Genomic DNA, 15,516 nt, shown 5'->3' with positions numbered 1-15,516 from the left:
GTATTAAGACTGTATATCAACTTATATATGAAGACAGAAGTTGATATACGTAGTTATATGTACATGTATGGCCAGGCTTGAGATTTTATGATTTCTACAACTGTTGTTTTTCTGTGAATAATGATTAGAACACATTTGTTTAAAAATGTGTGTTTAATGTGAGTGATGTCACAAATACACCGATTAGGCATATCATTATGACCACCCTTCCTAATATTGTGTTGGTCCCCCTTTTGCTGCCAAAACAGCCCTGACCCATCGAGGCATGGAGTCTGACACCTTTCTATCAGAACCAGCATGAACTTCTTCAGTAATCTGAGCTACAGTAGCTCGTCTGTTGGATCGGACCACACGGACCAGCCTTCGCTCCCCACGTGCATCAATGAGCCTTAACAAACATTAACTTGTGTAGTGTAGAAAGCACTATAATGTCATTTATGTATTTAGCCTGGCCTCAGAATGCATTTTTAGTCATTCTGGCTATACCTGATTACTTCTCTGTGCCCATATTAATAGGACTAGTTTGAAGAAAACTTTTAATATTAGTCTGTCAGCTGTCACAACACAACAAGAACATTATAAACAAGAACAAGATCTGATCTCAAGAGAGCTTCAGATCGATACGGTACTCTCCTCGACAGTATCAAACAAAATCACACAAAATTCTTACTGAAAATAATATCACAATAAACATGAATATTAGGTTTAAATAATAAAAAATTTGCATCTTTTACTGGGGTACTACAATATACCATCTACACCCTGGTTCCTCTGTATATAGTAGGATGGCAAACATTTAACAGTAACTACAGTTTTCTTCTGAACCAAAAGTCACTTGGAAAGAGAAAACCCTCCTGTATTCAGAGGTCTTTGACCCACGGTGATTGACTGGTTCGAGTTTGTTTGCCTAAGAATGATCCACAGAATCACCACTGTTGAGCCGCGAAGGCAAAAGCTTCGAAACATGAAGACCGAAACAATTTTGCTGCTCCTGTTTTTTTGCCACGCTGTATCTGGAGCAGGTAAATCCAAAAATCTTTTACTACAGCTATTTTAACTAAATATATCACCACGACTTTGTGTCTTTCTTACAGAACATGCAGTATATGCTGGTATAAAATCTGTCTTTAAAATAATTCCTACCGGTAGGAAATGTAAATTCTAAGTTTAGCTACATGCCGTGTGATTTTTACTAGTCGTAGCTGTCATACACATTCATATTCGCAACTTTAAATCCATGGACTACACATCTATAAAAAATACAATTGTATATATTAAACTGTAGATTGCCATTACAAAATGTTGTAATAAAAATTTATTTTAATAATTTTACATTGTAACCCATCTTTAGGTCCTACAGACTAGCAGTAGGCTTTAAGATCAGCATTATTATGTAGGGGTTGAATAATTGTGGCATGACAGAATCGAGAGAATATCCTGCTACTCTTAATTACGGCATCATTCATTTTCATTGTTCATTTTCTGCATCATTCAACTGATAATGACTATCTCTGCAGAAAAGATAGAGATACAGACAGTATGTACTGCCCTTTGCAAATGAAATTACTCACACTAGTAGTATTTGTATTTTAAATTAGAATTAGAAACAATTATAAATGCTATGAATTAACAATGTAAGATCTAGAATTTAAATTTCCTCTGGTAGAAACTAAATTTATGTTCTTAAAACTTGAACTGTTGTTTTTGCTAGTGAAAATGTAAATACTGTATAAGCGTATCTTTGACTTGCCACATACAGTACGTGTTATATAGCGGCTTCTGCTTGATCTTTTTTATGTTTTTACTTTTCCTGTTAGTGTTTCTAAAGAAAGATGATGCTAGCTCACTGCTCCAGCGCTTCAGACGTGCTAACTCTGGCTTCTTCGAGGAGGTTAAACCTGGAAACCTGGAGCGTGAGTGTATTGAGGAGATTTGTGACTATGAGGAAGCGCGAGAGGTGTTTGAGAATGACGCTAAAACGGTAAGTTATGCTGAGATGAACGCTAAAGCTAAAGTGTCTAAATATTTGTTCCTTATTTTTTGATTTTTTTAGCAAAACTTAAAAAGTTAATATGTGTGTAAAAATTAAAATTTTAACCAAAAGTTGTTAAATACTGTAACAGTGGGTGGAGCTTTAGGCTATCAGTCGGAAGATTGTCAGTTCACATCCAGGCTCTGCCTTCCAGTCACTGTTGGGCCCTTGGGCAAGGCCCCTAACCCCGTCTGCTCCAGGGGTTTCGTACAATGACTGACCCTAGAACACATTGTCGGGTTTGGGACTAGGGGAACAAAACGTGTACAAGTCAAAATTGTCCAGTAGAGGTTCAGTGCTTACTTGCCGGGAGAATTGGGGTGGAAAGCGGGGTTGTACTGGCACCCATGTTTCTGTAAACCTAACTTTCTTTTTCTCTTTGACTTTCCACAGAAAGACTTTTGGCTAACATACCACGGTGAGTTATTACTTATTTAAGTGTGTGTGTGTGTGTGTGTGTGTGTGTGTGTGTGTGTGTTATTTATTCTACCTTTTAGTACTTTTAAATTTGAAGTTGAAATGTAATAATTGTAAATACATGTAATTATAATTTATTGATATTTTTAATGCTGTATTGTGGTTGTAAGTTAAGCTCAATATTAGATGTGATTTAATATTATAAAGAATTTTAATTTGCTTGCTGTTTTCATATAAATCTGCATGCTGAATGTGAAATTGAATATGGTTTAAAGTTCTCTGCACTGAAGTATTTGCCCCTCAGTTAAAGATTTTCCTCCTAATTGATTAGCTGATTGTGCAACAAAGATAAACATTCTCCCTATAAACACACTACTGCTACTAATGTTCTTTATTCTACATATATTTACTAGCTTTCTATTTATTTATATTTAATGAAACTGCATTTTTTACCTAAAAAATCACTTTGTAGGTTGAATTGTAGGTCACTTTTCTGATACTGAAAGAAAATTTAATGTTTTATTATTATTCATTAGTTTTAAGATTTTACATTAACTGTCGAATTGCTGCTACTTTGTTCTGTTGGATTTAAAAGCAATCAAGATTTTTTAGGTGCTGCTTTGTTTCTTCAATTGTCCATAGTTAGTGGAGGGTTTATGGAACCCTTACATGAACTATGAACACTATATCTTTAATACTACCTCATTAATTAAAACACTTATATTAATAATAAAAAGTTCAAGAAAGGATAAGATAGGCTGCTCAGGCGGCGCAACGGTAAAAACATATGCTGCAACCAGAGCTGCCTGCCGGCTGAGGCTGGGCGGCCACAAGAACTACGATTGGCATGTTGTTCAGATTAGGGATGTAACATGTCTTGTGGTGCATCGTTACATCCCTAGTGTCTATATTACGAGTGTTTTTAATATAGACATTACAAATAAGTTGTGCCAAAATGTGCCAAATGTGTTTGACTATTTTGTGACTAACACAGAGTTTCGATCACATTTATGCAGAAACCCAGGATTCATGATTTGTAAAGCTAGTTTATTCTGTCCGTGATTTTAATTTAATTTAATTCTGTCCGTGATTTTAATTTAATTCTGTACGTGATTTTAATTTCACACCAGCTCGCGAGCCCTGTTTGACCAACCCATGCAGAAACAACGGGACCTGCATCTATCTGGGAAACTCTTACATCTGCCAGTGCCTTGAGGGGTTTGAAGGCAAATATTGTCAAGAAGGTAAAATCAGACTCAAGTTTATTCATTTCTTTTACTCTTTTATTCATGTTTGTTAATGTAAAGTTTAAAATAAACCCCTCTCTGTGCTCTCCCTGTGCTCTCTCTGTGTTCTCTCTGTGTTCTCTCTGTTCTCTCTGTGTGATCTCTGTGTTCTCTCTGTGTTCTCTCTGTGTAGTGTTCGAGGACACTCTGAAGTGCTTGTATCTGAACGGTGGTTGTGAGCAGTTCTGTGATGGTTCGGGTCGCAGGCGAAAGTGTTCATGTGCTCCGGGTTATTCCCTCGGAGAGGATGGGAAGTCCTGTGTTGCACAAGGTGAGACTGAGAAACTCTTCACTGAGAATAAAATAAACAAGATTAGCATGTTTTATACACCATGTCTTTAGAAAGTAGTTTATATTTTTAAGCTTTTAGTTTTAATCCTTTTTTTCAGTATTTCATTGTATTTCGGTGTTTTCATATTATATTTGTGTTATTTTCATTGTATAAGTGTTAAAAACAACCCCATTATTTACATGAGCCTAAAATATATGCAGTTCTACAGAACCATGGACGCATTAACAGGTTTCCCAAACATCCTTATGGGAAAAAATACCTTGAAACTCAACATCACTCCCAGAACCAATTGATGTTGAGTTTCAAGGTACCGCTGTACTTAGAATGACCTGCTTAGAGTTTTTAAAAGAATGTTTTGTTGTTGTTGTTGTAGTTCAGTATCCGTGTGGAAAAGCACCTCTTGAAAGAAGTCAGACTTTTGCACCACGAGTGGTCGGTGGAAATCAGTGTCCTAAAGGCCACTGCCCCTGGCAGGTAACTTACATAAGCACCATACGTGCACATTATCAGCTCTACCGAACTGAGCACTGCACTTTATCACAAGCACAAGACATTGTGTTATTCAGTCTGATTGTGTGTGTGATGTTCTGATGTTAATAGGAAAAAATGTCAATTTTTTAAACTATAATAATAATAATTACATCAAGCTTTATTCTGGTCAGCGTTGTGGTAGGTCTGACTTCCCCGAAATCACTGGCCGCAATGCAGTAACGCACCCCAGTCATGACGCCAATCCACCGTAGGGGTTCAGTCATCACCTCCCAGACATAATCAATCATGTCTCTATGTAGATGCCCGACCGGTCGATAGCACCATTGGGGATTCGAACCCTGGACCCCAGTGGTAGTGGGCTAGCGTAATTTACCACTGCTCTACCCGAACCCCGCCTTTAATGATAGATTACATTATGGGCTACGTTGCCCTTTCTGTTTGTAATAACACCAAGTTGTGTTGTATTTATAGAAATAGTACAAATAGTACAAGCTTTTTGTAGTCAGTGTTACTTAAGCTTAATAAATAATTAAAATATCTATTTTGTATTAATTTTTTTATTTTTGAAATATTAAATATGTAATATTTAATATTATGTAATATTTATTAAGTAACAATGGGCACTTTGACACCTGACTGACTGTTCGCACCCAGTTTTATGAACATGCTTAAGTTCCATGTGCTCTCAGGTGACCTCTTCTTGTTGCACGTCACCTATATTGGCCGAAAAATCAATTTTTACACCAGTCAGCATTGAATTGTAACAGAGAACCTCAGCACGTATGGAGGACCCCACAGTACTCGCTTTGTGTTTTTTCTAAGCCACTCATGCTGACCCTCGATCAGACAGTAGGATGCAAGTTCCCTCAGACACGGCCAACTGCCTCTCAAGAGCTCTTGTTTTTATTCCTAAAAGAACATTTAACGCAACACCGTTGATCTAACAATTCTATAACACCTATCAAAAATATAAAAATTGTCATTGTTTTTATGTTTTTTAATCTTATTAAGATGATTTAACTTTGTTAGTTGACAAAACTGTTTAAAGACTGAACATCAGAACATGTACACTCATATTCTAATACGACAGAGATCCGTCTATAAAAAAGGGTGATATTTTAAGGCGTTATGCTAACATTAGCTATCCATTGCAGCCTCTCAGCTAATTAAATGAAACAGGAAAAGTCTTTTGTGCAACTATTCTTGAGTATTTTGATCTAATTTACCTGAATTAAGACTTTTGATGCTCAGATCTTCTCACGCTGTTTTCCCAGGTCCTGCTGGATTATAAAGGAGAGAGTCTGTGTGGAGGAGTGTTAGTGGATGCTAGCTGGGTCATCACAGCTGCTCACTGTGTGGATAAAAGAGATAAAAAACACCTGAAGGTTATAACAGGTACTGCGTTTAGAAGCGTAAATAATAAACATACATTATATAAGTACAAGTACTGGACACCAGAGCGGCGTTTAGGGCAGGGTTCTTCCTGCACAGCTTCAGGGTCCTGAGGTTGATTAAATTTGAAGAGGCAGAGGCTGGTTTTACATGTCTCTTAGGAAGCATGTGCTAGCCATCACCATCTGATCAGAGGCTTTGTGGAAATTGGTATTTGAATGGTTTGGATTTAACTGCTTAATGTGCTAAATCTTGTTACATTTATACACAATTTGGTCCCAAAACATGGGAAAAACAAAGTAAAGCTATTTTGTTTACCTGACGTTATCATTTTAAAGTCATGTTTGTGTTTAAACTAAACATTAAACTAAACATCTTTCATTTCACTGATGTTTCACCAGGAGACCATAATATTGAAACAGTGGATTTGACCGAACAAACATTTTCAGTTTCCCAAATAATCGTACATGAGAGCTACGATTCAGCATCGGTGGACGCCGATTTGGCTCTTTTGCGGCTCCATGAAGCGGCTACACTTTCAAACCACACCGTTCCAATCTGCCTGCCGACGTTTGAGTTTGCTGAGAAGGAGCTGTCTGCTGTTCGCTTCCATTCCGTCAGCGGATGGGGTCAGCGCACTCAAGGAGGAAACGTCGGTAACAGCAAGACTTCCAAAGGGTCGACGTCACCGATCCTGCGCATGATTGCCGTCCCGATCCTACCGAAGCCGGAGTGCTCTATAAAGAGTGGGGTTAACGTTACAGACAACATGTTCTGCGCCGGATACTTTGAGGGCAGCCAGGAATCCTGTCGAGGGGACGACGGAAGCCCCCTGACCACTCAGTACAGGCAGACCAGTTTTCTGACTGGGATAGTATCGTGGGGAAAAGGCTGTGCTCATCCAGGATTCTACGGCATATATACCAAGGTCGCCAACTTTCTGGACTGGATTCAGAACAGCATGGTGACACCGATCCCACATCTGGATTCTGACAACACAACTCTACATGCAGGAGCGTTTGTTGAACAGTTCATTCAGAACTGATCTGTTCCAGGTTCAAGCATGTATTTGGTTCTGAAATAAAGAATCTTTGAGGACGTATGTGTGTTCTTTTTATTTTTTGAGTAAAATGTATTTCTGCAAAATGAAGTGATGCAGGGAGGCCGTACAAACACAGATTGGACAAGATCAGGACTTGAAAAACAAGTGTAAATGAATCTGTTAGCATTTTCCTGCACTATATTTTGCTTTTAAGTATAAATACACACACACTCATGTGCCAAAACATAAGGACCACAACCATAATGTGCATGGCAATGCCTATTTTGTAACAGTTGTGCATTTTTGGCTGCATTTTTATAAAGACTCTTTGATGCTTACAGCGTCTGGTTTGGACCAACAGAAGATCTACTGTGGTTAAATTGTACAGAATTTTAATAGTAATGATGAGGTGAATGTATGGGCATGCATTGGAACTGGGCGTCGGAACAATGGAAGTAGGTTAAGTGACAGACGGCTGGGCACGTGTGTATTGTCTGCACACTGATTAGATGGCACCAGGATGCACTGTAGGTCAATCTACCTTGAAACATATAAAAGTTGAAGGACCTGCTGGTAATGTACAGCAGATATTACAGCACTCCTTTATAGTCTCGTGAAGTCTATGTCTCTGTGGGTCAGAGCTGTTTTAACAGCATATTAGGCGTGTTTAGGCTCATTTTAGCTCAGGCTTGGTCCTCAAATCTACTAAACAGTCTGCCAACATAGCTCCCATCCTCCAGCAGCTGCACTGGCGTCCGATAGCCGCCTGTATCGAATACAAAGTAATTCTGCTTACTTTTAAAGGCCTTCATGGTCTCGCCCCTTCCTACCTTAGCGAAGTCCTTAACCCTAAACGTTTAAGCCGCGCCCTAAGATCCTCTGGCTTGGGTATTCTAGCGGTTCCCCGTTTTAAACTTGTGTCAGTTTGAGGGTGGTCTTTTGGTCCCTCAGTCCCAACTCTGAAAGGCTTTCTTAAGGTTACACAGCTGTTTAGTCCCAATCCCTTGAGTTACTTTCACATTGTGTGTGTGGAAATGCTCTTACTTTCACTATTAAACATCTCCCTGAGTTCTACTGGAGTTTTTCTACTATTTTATTTCACCAAACGTTTAAGTGATCGCCAATCACGATCATTCAAGATTTTTTCCGACCACATTCCTTCCTCAAAGATGATGTTCCCCCCCCACTGTCCTTCCACTTTTTAATAATGCGTTGGACAGTTCTTAGTCGTTTTAGCAATCATCTTAGATGTTTTCTTTGCTTGATGCACGCCAATAATTTGACTCTTCTGAAACAGATTAACATCTTTTCCACGACCACAGGATGTGTCTTTCGACATGGTTGTTTAACAAATGAGAAGCTACTCACTGCATCAGTTAGGGTTAAATAACTTGTTGCCAGCTGAAACATAATCACCCATGCAGTAATTATCCAATGGGAGGATCTTACCTATTTGCTTAGTTAAATCCAGGTGGTGACCTTTTTTTTTTGTAAAGTATCCTTGGGTATGTGAAAGGCACTATATAAATTGAACTTATTATTATTATTATTATTATTAGTAGTAGTAGTAGTAGTTGTTGTATTATGACCATGTCAACCTACTGATTCACTTGCCAACTAGACCAGTACAAATAGAAAACATTATGTCCAAGAAAATCCAGAGGACGGGTCTAGTAAACTGTCCATCCCTGTGTATTCAGGAAACGTTCACGTTCAAACAGTCAAACTTCACTGACACAAGAGGCTAGTGACCAAGCAAACAGTTCCAAGAGCTGCTGGGTTTCACGTTTACACTTTATCAACAAGCTGATATGATCGGATTGTTTTGACAGCACAAGTGTCCTTAAGTATAAAAGCTTTAAAATGTAAATCTTCAGTGAACGACAAACCATGTTAAATATCACCGATCGTTTATTTAATTCTGCCATGTCGTCGTTTTCACTGCCATCTTTCTCCTCCCATTTATCACACAGGTCATCGACCTCCCGCATTAGTCCGGTGGAATCCAGTCCTCTCTTATAGAGAAGAGCCTTACGATAAGAACTCGACATGTTTGGTGTCTTTAACACCTTCCTTTGTCTACTTCTTGCACAGTGTATTACTTCTGAGGGTGAGTACGCTGGTAATATTTGTTAGTTTGTGAGTATTAAAACATAAAGATCCACTCAGGTTTGATGTTTGTGTGTTTGATCAGTGCAAGCTGGATGGTATGTTGCTGAGGATGTTCCTTTATTAAGTACACTAAGTGTAAACATTACTGTAATTAAAGGAATACAAATACTGACCGTGTCCAAACTTTTGCTATGCACAGTTTTTAGCCTCCATTTAAAGACTGACACTACGAGACCAGAGATTTTTGACATACCACTGATAAGAATGAAAATAACGCTGTGTACGAACCCTTGTTATCAGCCCGAAGCGTCCGAACAGAGGTGGAGGAACTACGAGACCAGAGATTTTAGACATACCACTGATATGTTGGTTGCATGATGCTGGTACGAGTGTATCTGGTTATACTCACAGTTAACAGTTAATTTAATACATAAACACCAGCGTGTTGGTACATGTTGTGGGTGTCGAGGTTGAGACTAGCACACATTGTCCAGGTACACATTGTGTTAATCATTCCTTAAATTCACCTGTGGTCAGCATTTATTCCAAGTGTGAGTGTGTACGATTTACTTAAATTACAGATTTATAATGGTGGTCTATTACTACTGGACAGGGTTGGGAAAGGTAGCTCAGAGTGACCAGTGACAATACAAAAAAGTAGCACAGCTACACCAAAGCTATCAGTCAGGTACATGTAGATGTTGCACTGTAGGCTTAACCAAACCAGCCTGAAGAAATAGTACATGTGCTAATTGAAAACAAATAATTAAAGTAGCCCAATACATTTTATAAGAATGAAAATAACTACTATTGTAAATGTATCATTAATAAGGGGATTTATTTATTTTATTAGGATTTTAACGTCATGTTTTACACTTTGGTTACATTCATGACAAGAACGGTAGTTACTCATTACACAAGATTCATCAGTTCACAAGTTTAACATCTATAATTCACCTCATTTGCATGTCTTTGTACTGTGGGAGGAAACCGGAGCACCAGGAGGAAACCCACACAGACACAGGGAGAACAAGGACCTGAACCGCCCCACCTGGGAGTCGAACCCAGGACCTTCTTGGCAATTTTGTATCTCAGATTCACCTCACTTGCATGTCTTTGTACTGTGGGAGGAAACCGGAGCTCCCGGAGGAAACCCACACAGACACGGGGAGAACATGCAAACTCCACACAGAAAGGACCTTGGCCACTTCATGTGGGAATCGAACCCAGGACCTTCTCACTACTAGGATCAGTCATGAACACTGTGAATTGTCGTGTATTATGTATGAAAGTAGTAATAAATACAGACATTAAATTACTGATCAGCTCTGGTGTGTCTGTGTGGCTTCAGTCTTTCTCCAGACCAAGGATGCCAACCAGGTCTTCACACGCCGCCGGAGGGCCAACAGCATATTCGAGGAGCTTAAAAAAGGTGACATGGAGCGCGAGTGCAGAGAAGAGCGCTGCTCCTTCGAGGAAGCCCGCGAGATCTTTGAAGACAATGAAAAGACGGTACGTGATGTGATTTATTGTTTCCGTTGGATTGATTTTAAGTGATCATACTGCGACTATCACACCTAAAAGAAAGAATCTACAGCACTGTTTATAATCTTTTATTCTTCTTTCAGAACGAATTTTGGAATGTTTATCATGGTAAGATGACTTTTTTTTTATCTGTTTGTTCTGATTTTATTATTTTTCTAGTTTTCAAAACCGTACGAGTACCCCTGGACTGGAAAAACACCTTATGAACGTCATATTTTACACACTTTGGTTACATTTATGACAGGGCAGGTAGTTACTGCTTACACATGATTCATCAGTTCAAGTTCAGTATCAAACACCATCACAGATAATTTTCTCCAATTCACCTCACTTGCACATCTTTGTACTGTGGGAGGAAACCCAAACAGACGCAGAACATGCAGGGGTTGTGCAAGAATCCACTAAAGTATGGGAAAATAATAAGGGCTCGTGGACTGCACATGCATCTGAGGGAGTGTGCGTCAGGCAAATATACCCTCCTCGTACATGATCAGGGTCTCCAGCTGTGGAAGACAAATTGGCAACACAATTGGGAGAAAAATGCATAAATAAAATTGCTCAAAGTAGCTTTTACAGAGTCTATTGACTTTCCTGTTGTAACAAGTGCAGTCAAACTAGTCCTATTTACATAAGCCATGACTAACGTTTTCACCATTGTTTCTCAGACGGGGATGCATGTCTGTCTCAGCCATGTCTTAACAAGGGAGTGTGTAAAGATGGAATAGGACGATATACATGTTTCTGCCCCGCCGTGTACCAGGGGTCCAACTGTGAGATTGGTAAGAGATCACGCCCAAACAGCACAACATTTACAGACACAAATAACAGATTCTTATTGTTTGCTAAGTTTAACATAATCTAATGTCTGAATTTAGCCATTCCATTACTGTGTGAGGACAAAAACGGTGGCTGCGATCACTTCTGCAAAGTCATGAAGGAGACCTCCGTCTGCTCATGCGCTAAAGGTTATAAACTGGCAGCTGATGGAAAATCCTGCTACTCCGACGGTAAGAAAGTCACAAAAGTTCATTTAAACTGATAGAATTATAAAAAAAAATTGAGATTGATGTTTAACATCTGTATTTTCATCATAGAGCCTTTCAAATGTGGCCACGTGTTTCCAAAGCCCACAAGAAGCCTTATCATACACGATCCAGAGGAAAACGACAACAGTACTGGGAACGCCACCGTCCACGCTAATGGAACTGATACCAGTGCGAAGAATCTTGTGAACACCACTTCCTCTCCACAGGACCTGGCACATATAGATAATGTATTAGGACTCGACTTAGAGAAACTGAGTCCAGTAACGTATGTAGAGGAAATCCCAGTGATTCCTGAAAGAGCTGGAGATACACGAATCGTGAATGGGGAGGACTGTGCGCCCGGAGACTGTCCGTGGCAGGTACACACACTAATACAGTTTGTTTTTACAAAAAATGATCAAGATTGGGGGCGGCACGGTGGCTCGGTGGGTAGCACTGTCACCTCACAGCAAGAAGGTCCTGGGTTCGATTCCCAGGCGGCGTGGTCCGGGTTCTTTCTGTGTGGAGTTTTCATGTTCCTCCAGGAGCTCCGGTTTCCTCCCACAGTCCAAAAACATGCAGTCAGGTTAACTGGAGACACTAGATTGCCCTATAGGTGAATAGGTGTGTGTATGTGTGTGTGTGTCTGCCCTGCAATGGACTGGTGCCCTGTCCAGGGTGTTACTGTGTGCCTTGCACCCATTGAAAAGCTCAGATAGGCTCCAGCAAACGCCCCCATCCCACGACCCTAATTGGATAAGTGGCTAAGAAAATGAGTAAGTGATCAAGATTGGCACCCACCAGTGCTGAGATCTCGAGCTCTTGATTTAGAATCTCAGCTCTGCTATCAGCCAGACGGGCGCCTGCACAGATTGGCTGTGAGTCTGTAGGGGGCTTGATTATGGCTGAACAGGTTCATTGTTGGTAGTGTAAGTGTAAGAGGCGCCTGCACGCTGGGCAGCTGTTCACGGATGGCAGTGCGAGGCTCTCCACATATGATACCTGTGCTCTGTGAGACCCGGCCGATGGGCCGCACGCATGTAGCAGGGGGCGCACGACAGCCTCAATCAGGGGTGGGAGGGGCAGCAGCAACTTAAATGAATGGAAAAATAGAGAAAACGCATTAAAAATGTCAAGATTTCTGCAATAGTTCTTTAATCTTAATATTAAATTAACAAATCTGATTGTGTTCTAATCAGACATGATATAAAACAGTAAAACATTTACATATTCGGCATTTAGCAGACGCTTTTTATTCAAAGCAGCCTACAGTAATGTGACAGTATATTGTCTAAGCATTTGAGGGTTAAGGGCCTTGCTCAAGGGCAACCTGGCAAACTTTAGATTACCAGTCCAGTACCTTAACCACTAGGCTATAGCAGCCCAAAAAAAACAACCGTAATGTACGCACCTGAAATGGACTTTTTACTATATATTTTTGGATTTGTCTGTGTATAATTTGGTATATGAGTATAAACTCTTGCTACCAGGGGTCTAATTTTACTTTGCAAAAGATTAAATTGGTTCTTCCTGGAACGTTTCCTGCCCTTTTTGCCCAGTAAACAGACCCACTGCGACCCTGACCAGAATAAAGCAGTGGTAAAACAAACAATTTATGAATGAATGACACAACACTGCCTGTAGAAACACAGAGCACTACCTTCACCATGAAGCTCATAAACAAGCTGTTTCTTTTAAATGAAATATCACAGATTGTACGATTGTGCTTTTTCAGGCTCTCCTAGTGAACGAGGACAAGATCGGCTTCTGTGGAGGGACCATCCTGAACAAGTACTTCATTCTGTCTGCTGCGCACTGCATGAACCTGTCTCGCTCCATCACTGTGGTACTAGGTAACAAAAAATCTCTACACCTACATTTTTGATAGACTAGTGATCTGTCCAGGGTGTTTCCTACCTTTCAACCAATAAACTGGACCTACTAAAACAGTTTGTTTGTTTGTTTGTTTATTAGGATTTTAACGTCATGTTTTACACTTTGGTTACATTCATGACAGGAACGGTAGTTACTCATTACACAAGATTCATTACTTCACAAGATTATATCAAACACAGTCCTGGACAATTTTGTATCTCCAATTCACCTCACTTGCACATCTTTGAACTGTGGGAGGAAACCCACGTGGACACGGGAAGAACATGCAAACTCCACACAGAATGGACCCGGTCCACCCAACCTGGGGATCGAACCCAGGACCTTCTTGCTGTGAGGCCACAGTGCTACCCACTTCACCACCGTGCTAAGAGCAGGTATTATTTAGGAGTTGGATCATTCTCAGCACTGCAGTGACACTGACATGGTGGTGGTGTGTTAGTGTGTGTTGTGCTGGTATGAGTGGATCAGACACAGCAGCGCTGCTGGAGTTTTTAAATACAGTGTCCACTCACTGTCCACTCTATTAGACACTCCTACCTAGTTGGTCCACCTTGTAGATGTAAAGTCAGAGACGATCGCTCATCTATTGCTGCTGTTTGAGTCGGTCATCTTATAGACCTTCATCAGTGGCCACAGGACGCTGCCCACGGGGCGCTGTTGGCTGGATATATTTTTGGTTGGTGGACTATTCTCAGTCCAGCAGTGACAGTGAGGTGTTTAAAAACTCCAGCAGCACTGCTGTGTCTGATCCACTCATACCAGCACAACACACACTAACACACCAGCACCATGTCAGTGTCACTGCAGTGCTGAGAGTGATCCACCACCTAAATAATACCTGCTCTGTGGTGGTCCTGTGGGGGTGAAAGGGGGCTAACAAAGCATGTAGAGAAACAGATGGACTACAGTCAGTAATTGTAGAACTACAAAGTGCTTCTAAATGGTAAGTGAGTGTAGAAACAAGGAGGTGGTCTTAATGTTATGGCTGATCGGTGTATGTAGTGATTGCAGCCTTGTATTCGCACACATTCACACTTAAGGGATTTTTAGTAGCTACAGTTGGCCTGACTGCAGGAGGAAACTGGAGCATCCAGAGGAAACCCACACAGATACAGAAGGGACCCTGGCTGCTCTCTTATAAACATATTTGTTATAATGTTTCTAGATTAAACTGTGACATTAAAAGTGTGAATTGAGCTTGATTGGTTACATTAACCAACTTCTAACCTGTTCAGTCGAATGGTCCTGTAATCTCTGCTTCTGTACCAGGTGAATTCGACACGCGGAGAAGAGAAGGCCGAGAGGCGACTCACGCTGTCGAGCAGGTCCTGGTGCACAGAGAGTACGTCCCTGAGACCTACCACAACGACATCGCCCTCATCAAGCTCGTCAAGCCCATCACCTTCACCAAGTACATCCTCCCAGCATGCCTCCCTGAGCGCGACTTCGCCGAGCGGGTGCTCATGCAGCAGAAGGAGGGCATGGTGAGCGGGTTCGGCCGCCTCAGCGAGGGAGGCCCGCAGGCCACCGTCCTGCAGAAGCTCACCGTGCCCTACATAGCCCGTACCACCTGCATGGAGTCCACCAAGTTCAAGATCACCCTGCGCATGTTCTGCGCCGGCTACGACCAGGTGGCCAAGGACGCATGTCAGGGGGACAGCGGCGGCCCACATGTCACCAGGTACAAGGATACTTGGTTTGTGACAGGCGTGGTAAGCTGGGGTGAAGGTTGTGCTCGCAAAGGCAAGTATGGCGTCTACACGCAGGTTTCCAAGTACCACAAATGGATCGAGTCCGTCATGGACAGAGTCATGCCTAAGAACAAAGACACGGAAAAGGCCAGGAAAAAGAGAGAGGTGCCTGTGTACCCGCCTGTGATACGAGTGTAAGGGAGAATTAAATATGTGTAAAAATGATATGCAACATGACTTAACTAGTAATTAAAAAAACACTAAATAAAGATTGTATACTGGTTTAATCTTTAC

General features: G+C 40.9%; 2 protein-coding genes and 1 long non-coding RNA gene across 3 annotated transcripts; 2 read left to right on the top strand and 1 right to left on the bottom strand.

Moving 5' to 3' along the window:
- The first annotated feature begins 898 nt into the window (after positions 1–898).
- Positions 899–7,009, top strand: f7i (coagulation factor VIIi). The gene is made up of 8 exons (XM_063010474.1): positions 899–1,022; positions 1,818–1,981; positions 2,426–2,450; positions 3,580–3,693; positions 3,869–4,006; positions 4,401–4,501; positions 5,794–5,914; positions 6,313–7,009. Exons 1-8 carry the CDS (start codon positions 914–916, stop codon positions 6,954–6,956), a joined length of 1,416 nt encoding a protein of 471 aa, XP_062866544.1. The 5' UTR covers positions 899–913; the 3' UTR covers positions 6,957–7,009.
- LOC134329268 (uncharacterized) lies at positions 3,711–9,519 on the bottom strand. Its single transcript, XR_010014849.1, has 3 exons — positions 9,354–9,519; positions 5,746–5,870; positions 3,711–4,027 (listed from the first exon to the last, which is right to left on the bottom strand). It is a non-coding gene; the product is annotated as an uncharacterized LOC134329268 (long non-coding RNA).
- On the top strand, positions 8,955–15,515 carry f10 (coagulation factor X). The gene is made up of 8 exons (XM_063010473.1): positions 8,955–9,063; positions 10,417–10,577; positions 10,694–10,718; positions 11,276–11,389; positions 11,486–11,617; positions 11,705–12,015; positions 13,371–13,488; positions 14,801–15,515. The coding sequence occupies exons 1-8, from the start codon at positions 9,003–9,005 to the stop codon at positions 15,418–15,420; spliced, it is 1,542 nt and encodes a 513-aa protein (XP_062866543.1). The 5' UTR covers positions 8,955–9,002; the 3' UTR covers positions 15,421–15,515.
- The last annotated feature ends 1 nt before the right edge of the window (position 15,516 follows it).

This window comes from Trichomycterus rosablanca, chromosome 15, assembly GCF_030014385.1.
Source record: "Trichomycterus rosablanca isolate fTriRos1 chromosome 15, fTriRos1.hap1, whole genome shotgun sequence".
In the NCBI taxonomy this organism is placed as follows: Eukaryota; Metazoa; Chordata; class Actinopteri; order Siluriformes; family Trichomycteridae; genus Trichomycterus; species Trichomycterus rosablanca.
This window is presented reverse-complemented; position numbering and strand designations above follow the sequence as displayed.

Excerpts from the sequence above, each read along its gene's own strand:
- f7i (XM_063010474.1), top strand. The coding sequence starts at position 914 with ATGATCCACAGAATCACCACTGTTGAGCCGCGAAGGCAAAAGCTTCGA. Across the intron at positions 3,694-3,868 it reads AGGCAAATATTGTCAAGAAG|TGTTCGAGGACACTCTGAAG; the intron begins GTAAAATCAGAC and ends CTCTCTGTGTAG. Across the intron at positions 4,007-4,400 it reads GAAGTCCTGTGTTGCACAAG|TTCAGTATCCGTGTGGAAAA; the intron begins GTGAGACTGAGA and ends TTGTTGTTGTAG.
- f10 (XM_063010473.1), top strand. The coding sequence starts at position 9,003 with ATGTTTGGTGTCTTTAACACCTTCCTTTGTCTACTTCTTGCACAGTGT. Across the intron at positions 11,390-11,485 it reads GGGGTCCAACTGTGAGATTG|CCATTCCATTACTGTGTGAG; the intron begins GTAAGAGATCAC and ends GTCTGAATTTAG. Across the intron at positions 12,016-13,370 it reads CCGGAGACTGTCCGTGGCAG|GCTCTCCTAGTGAACGAGGA; the intron begins GTACACACACTA and ends GTGCTTTTTCAG.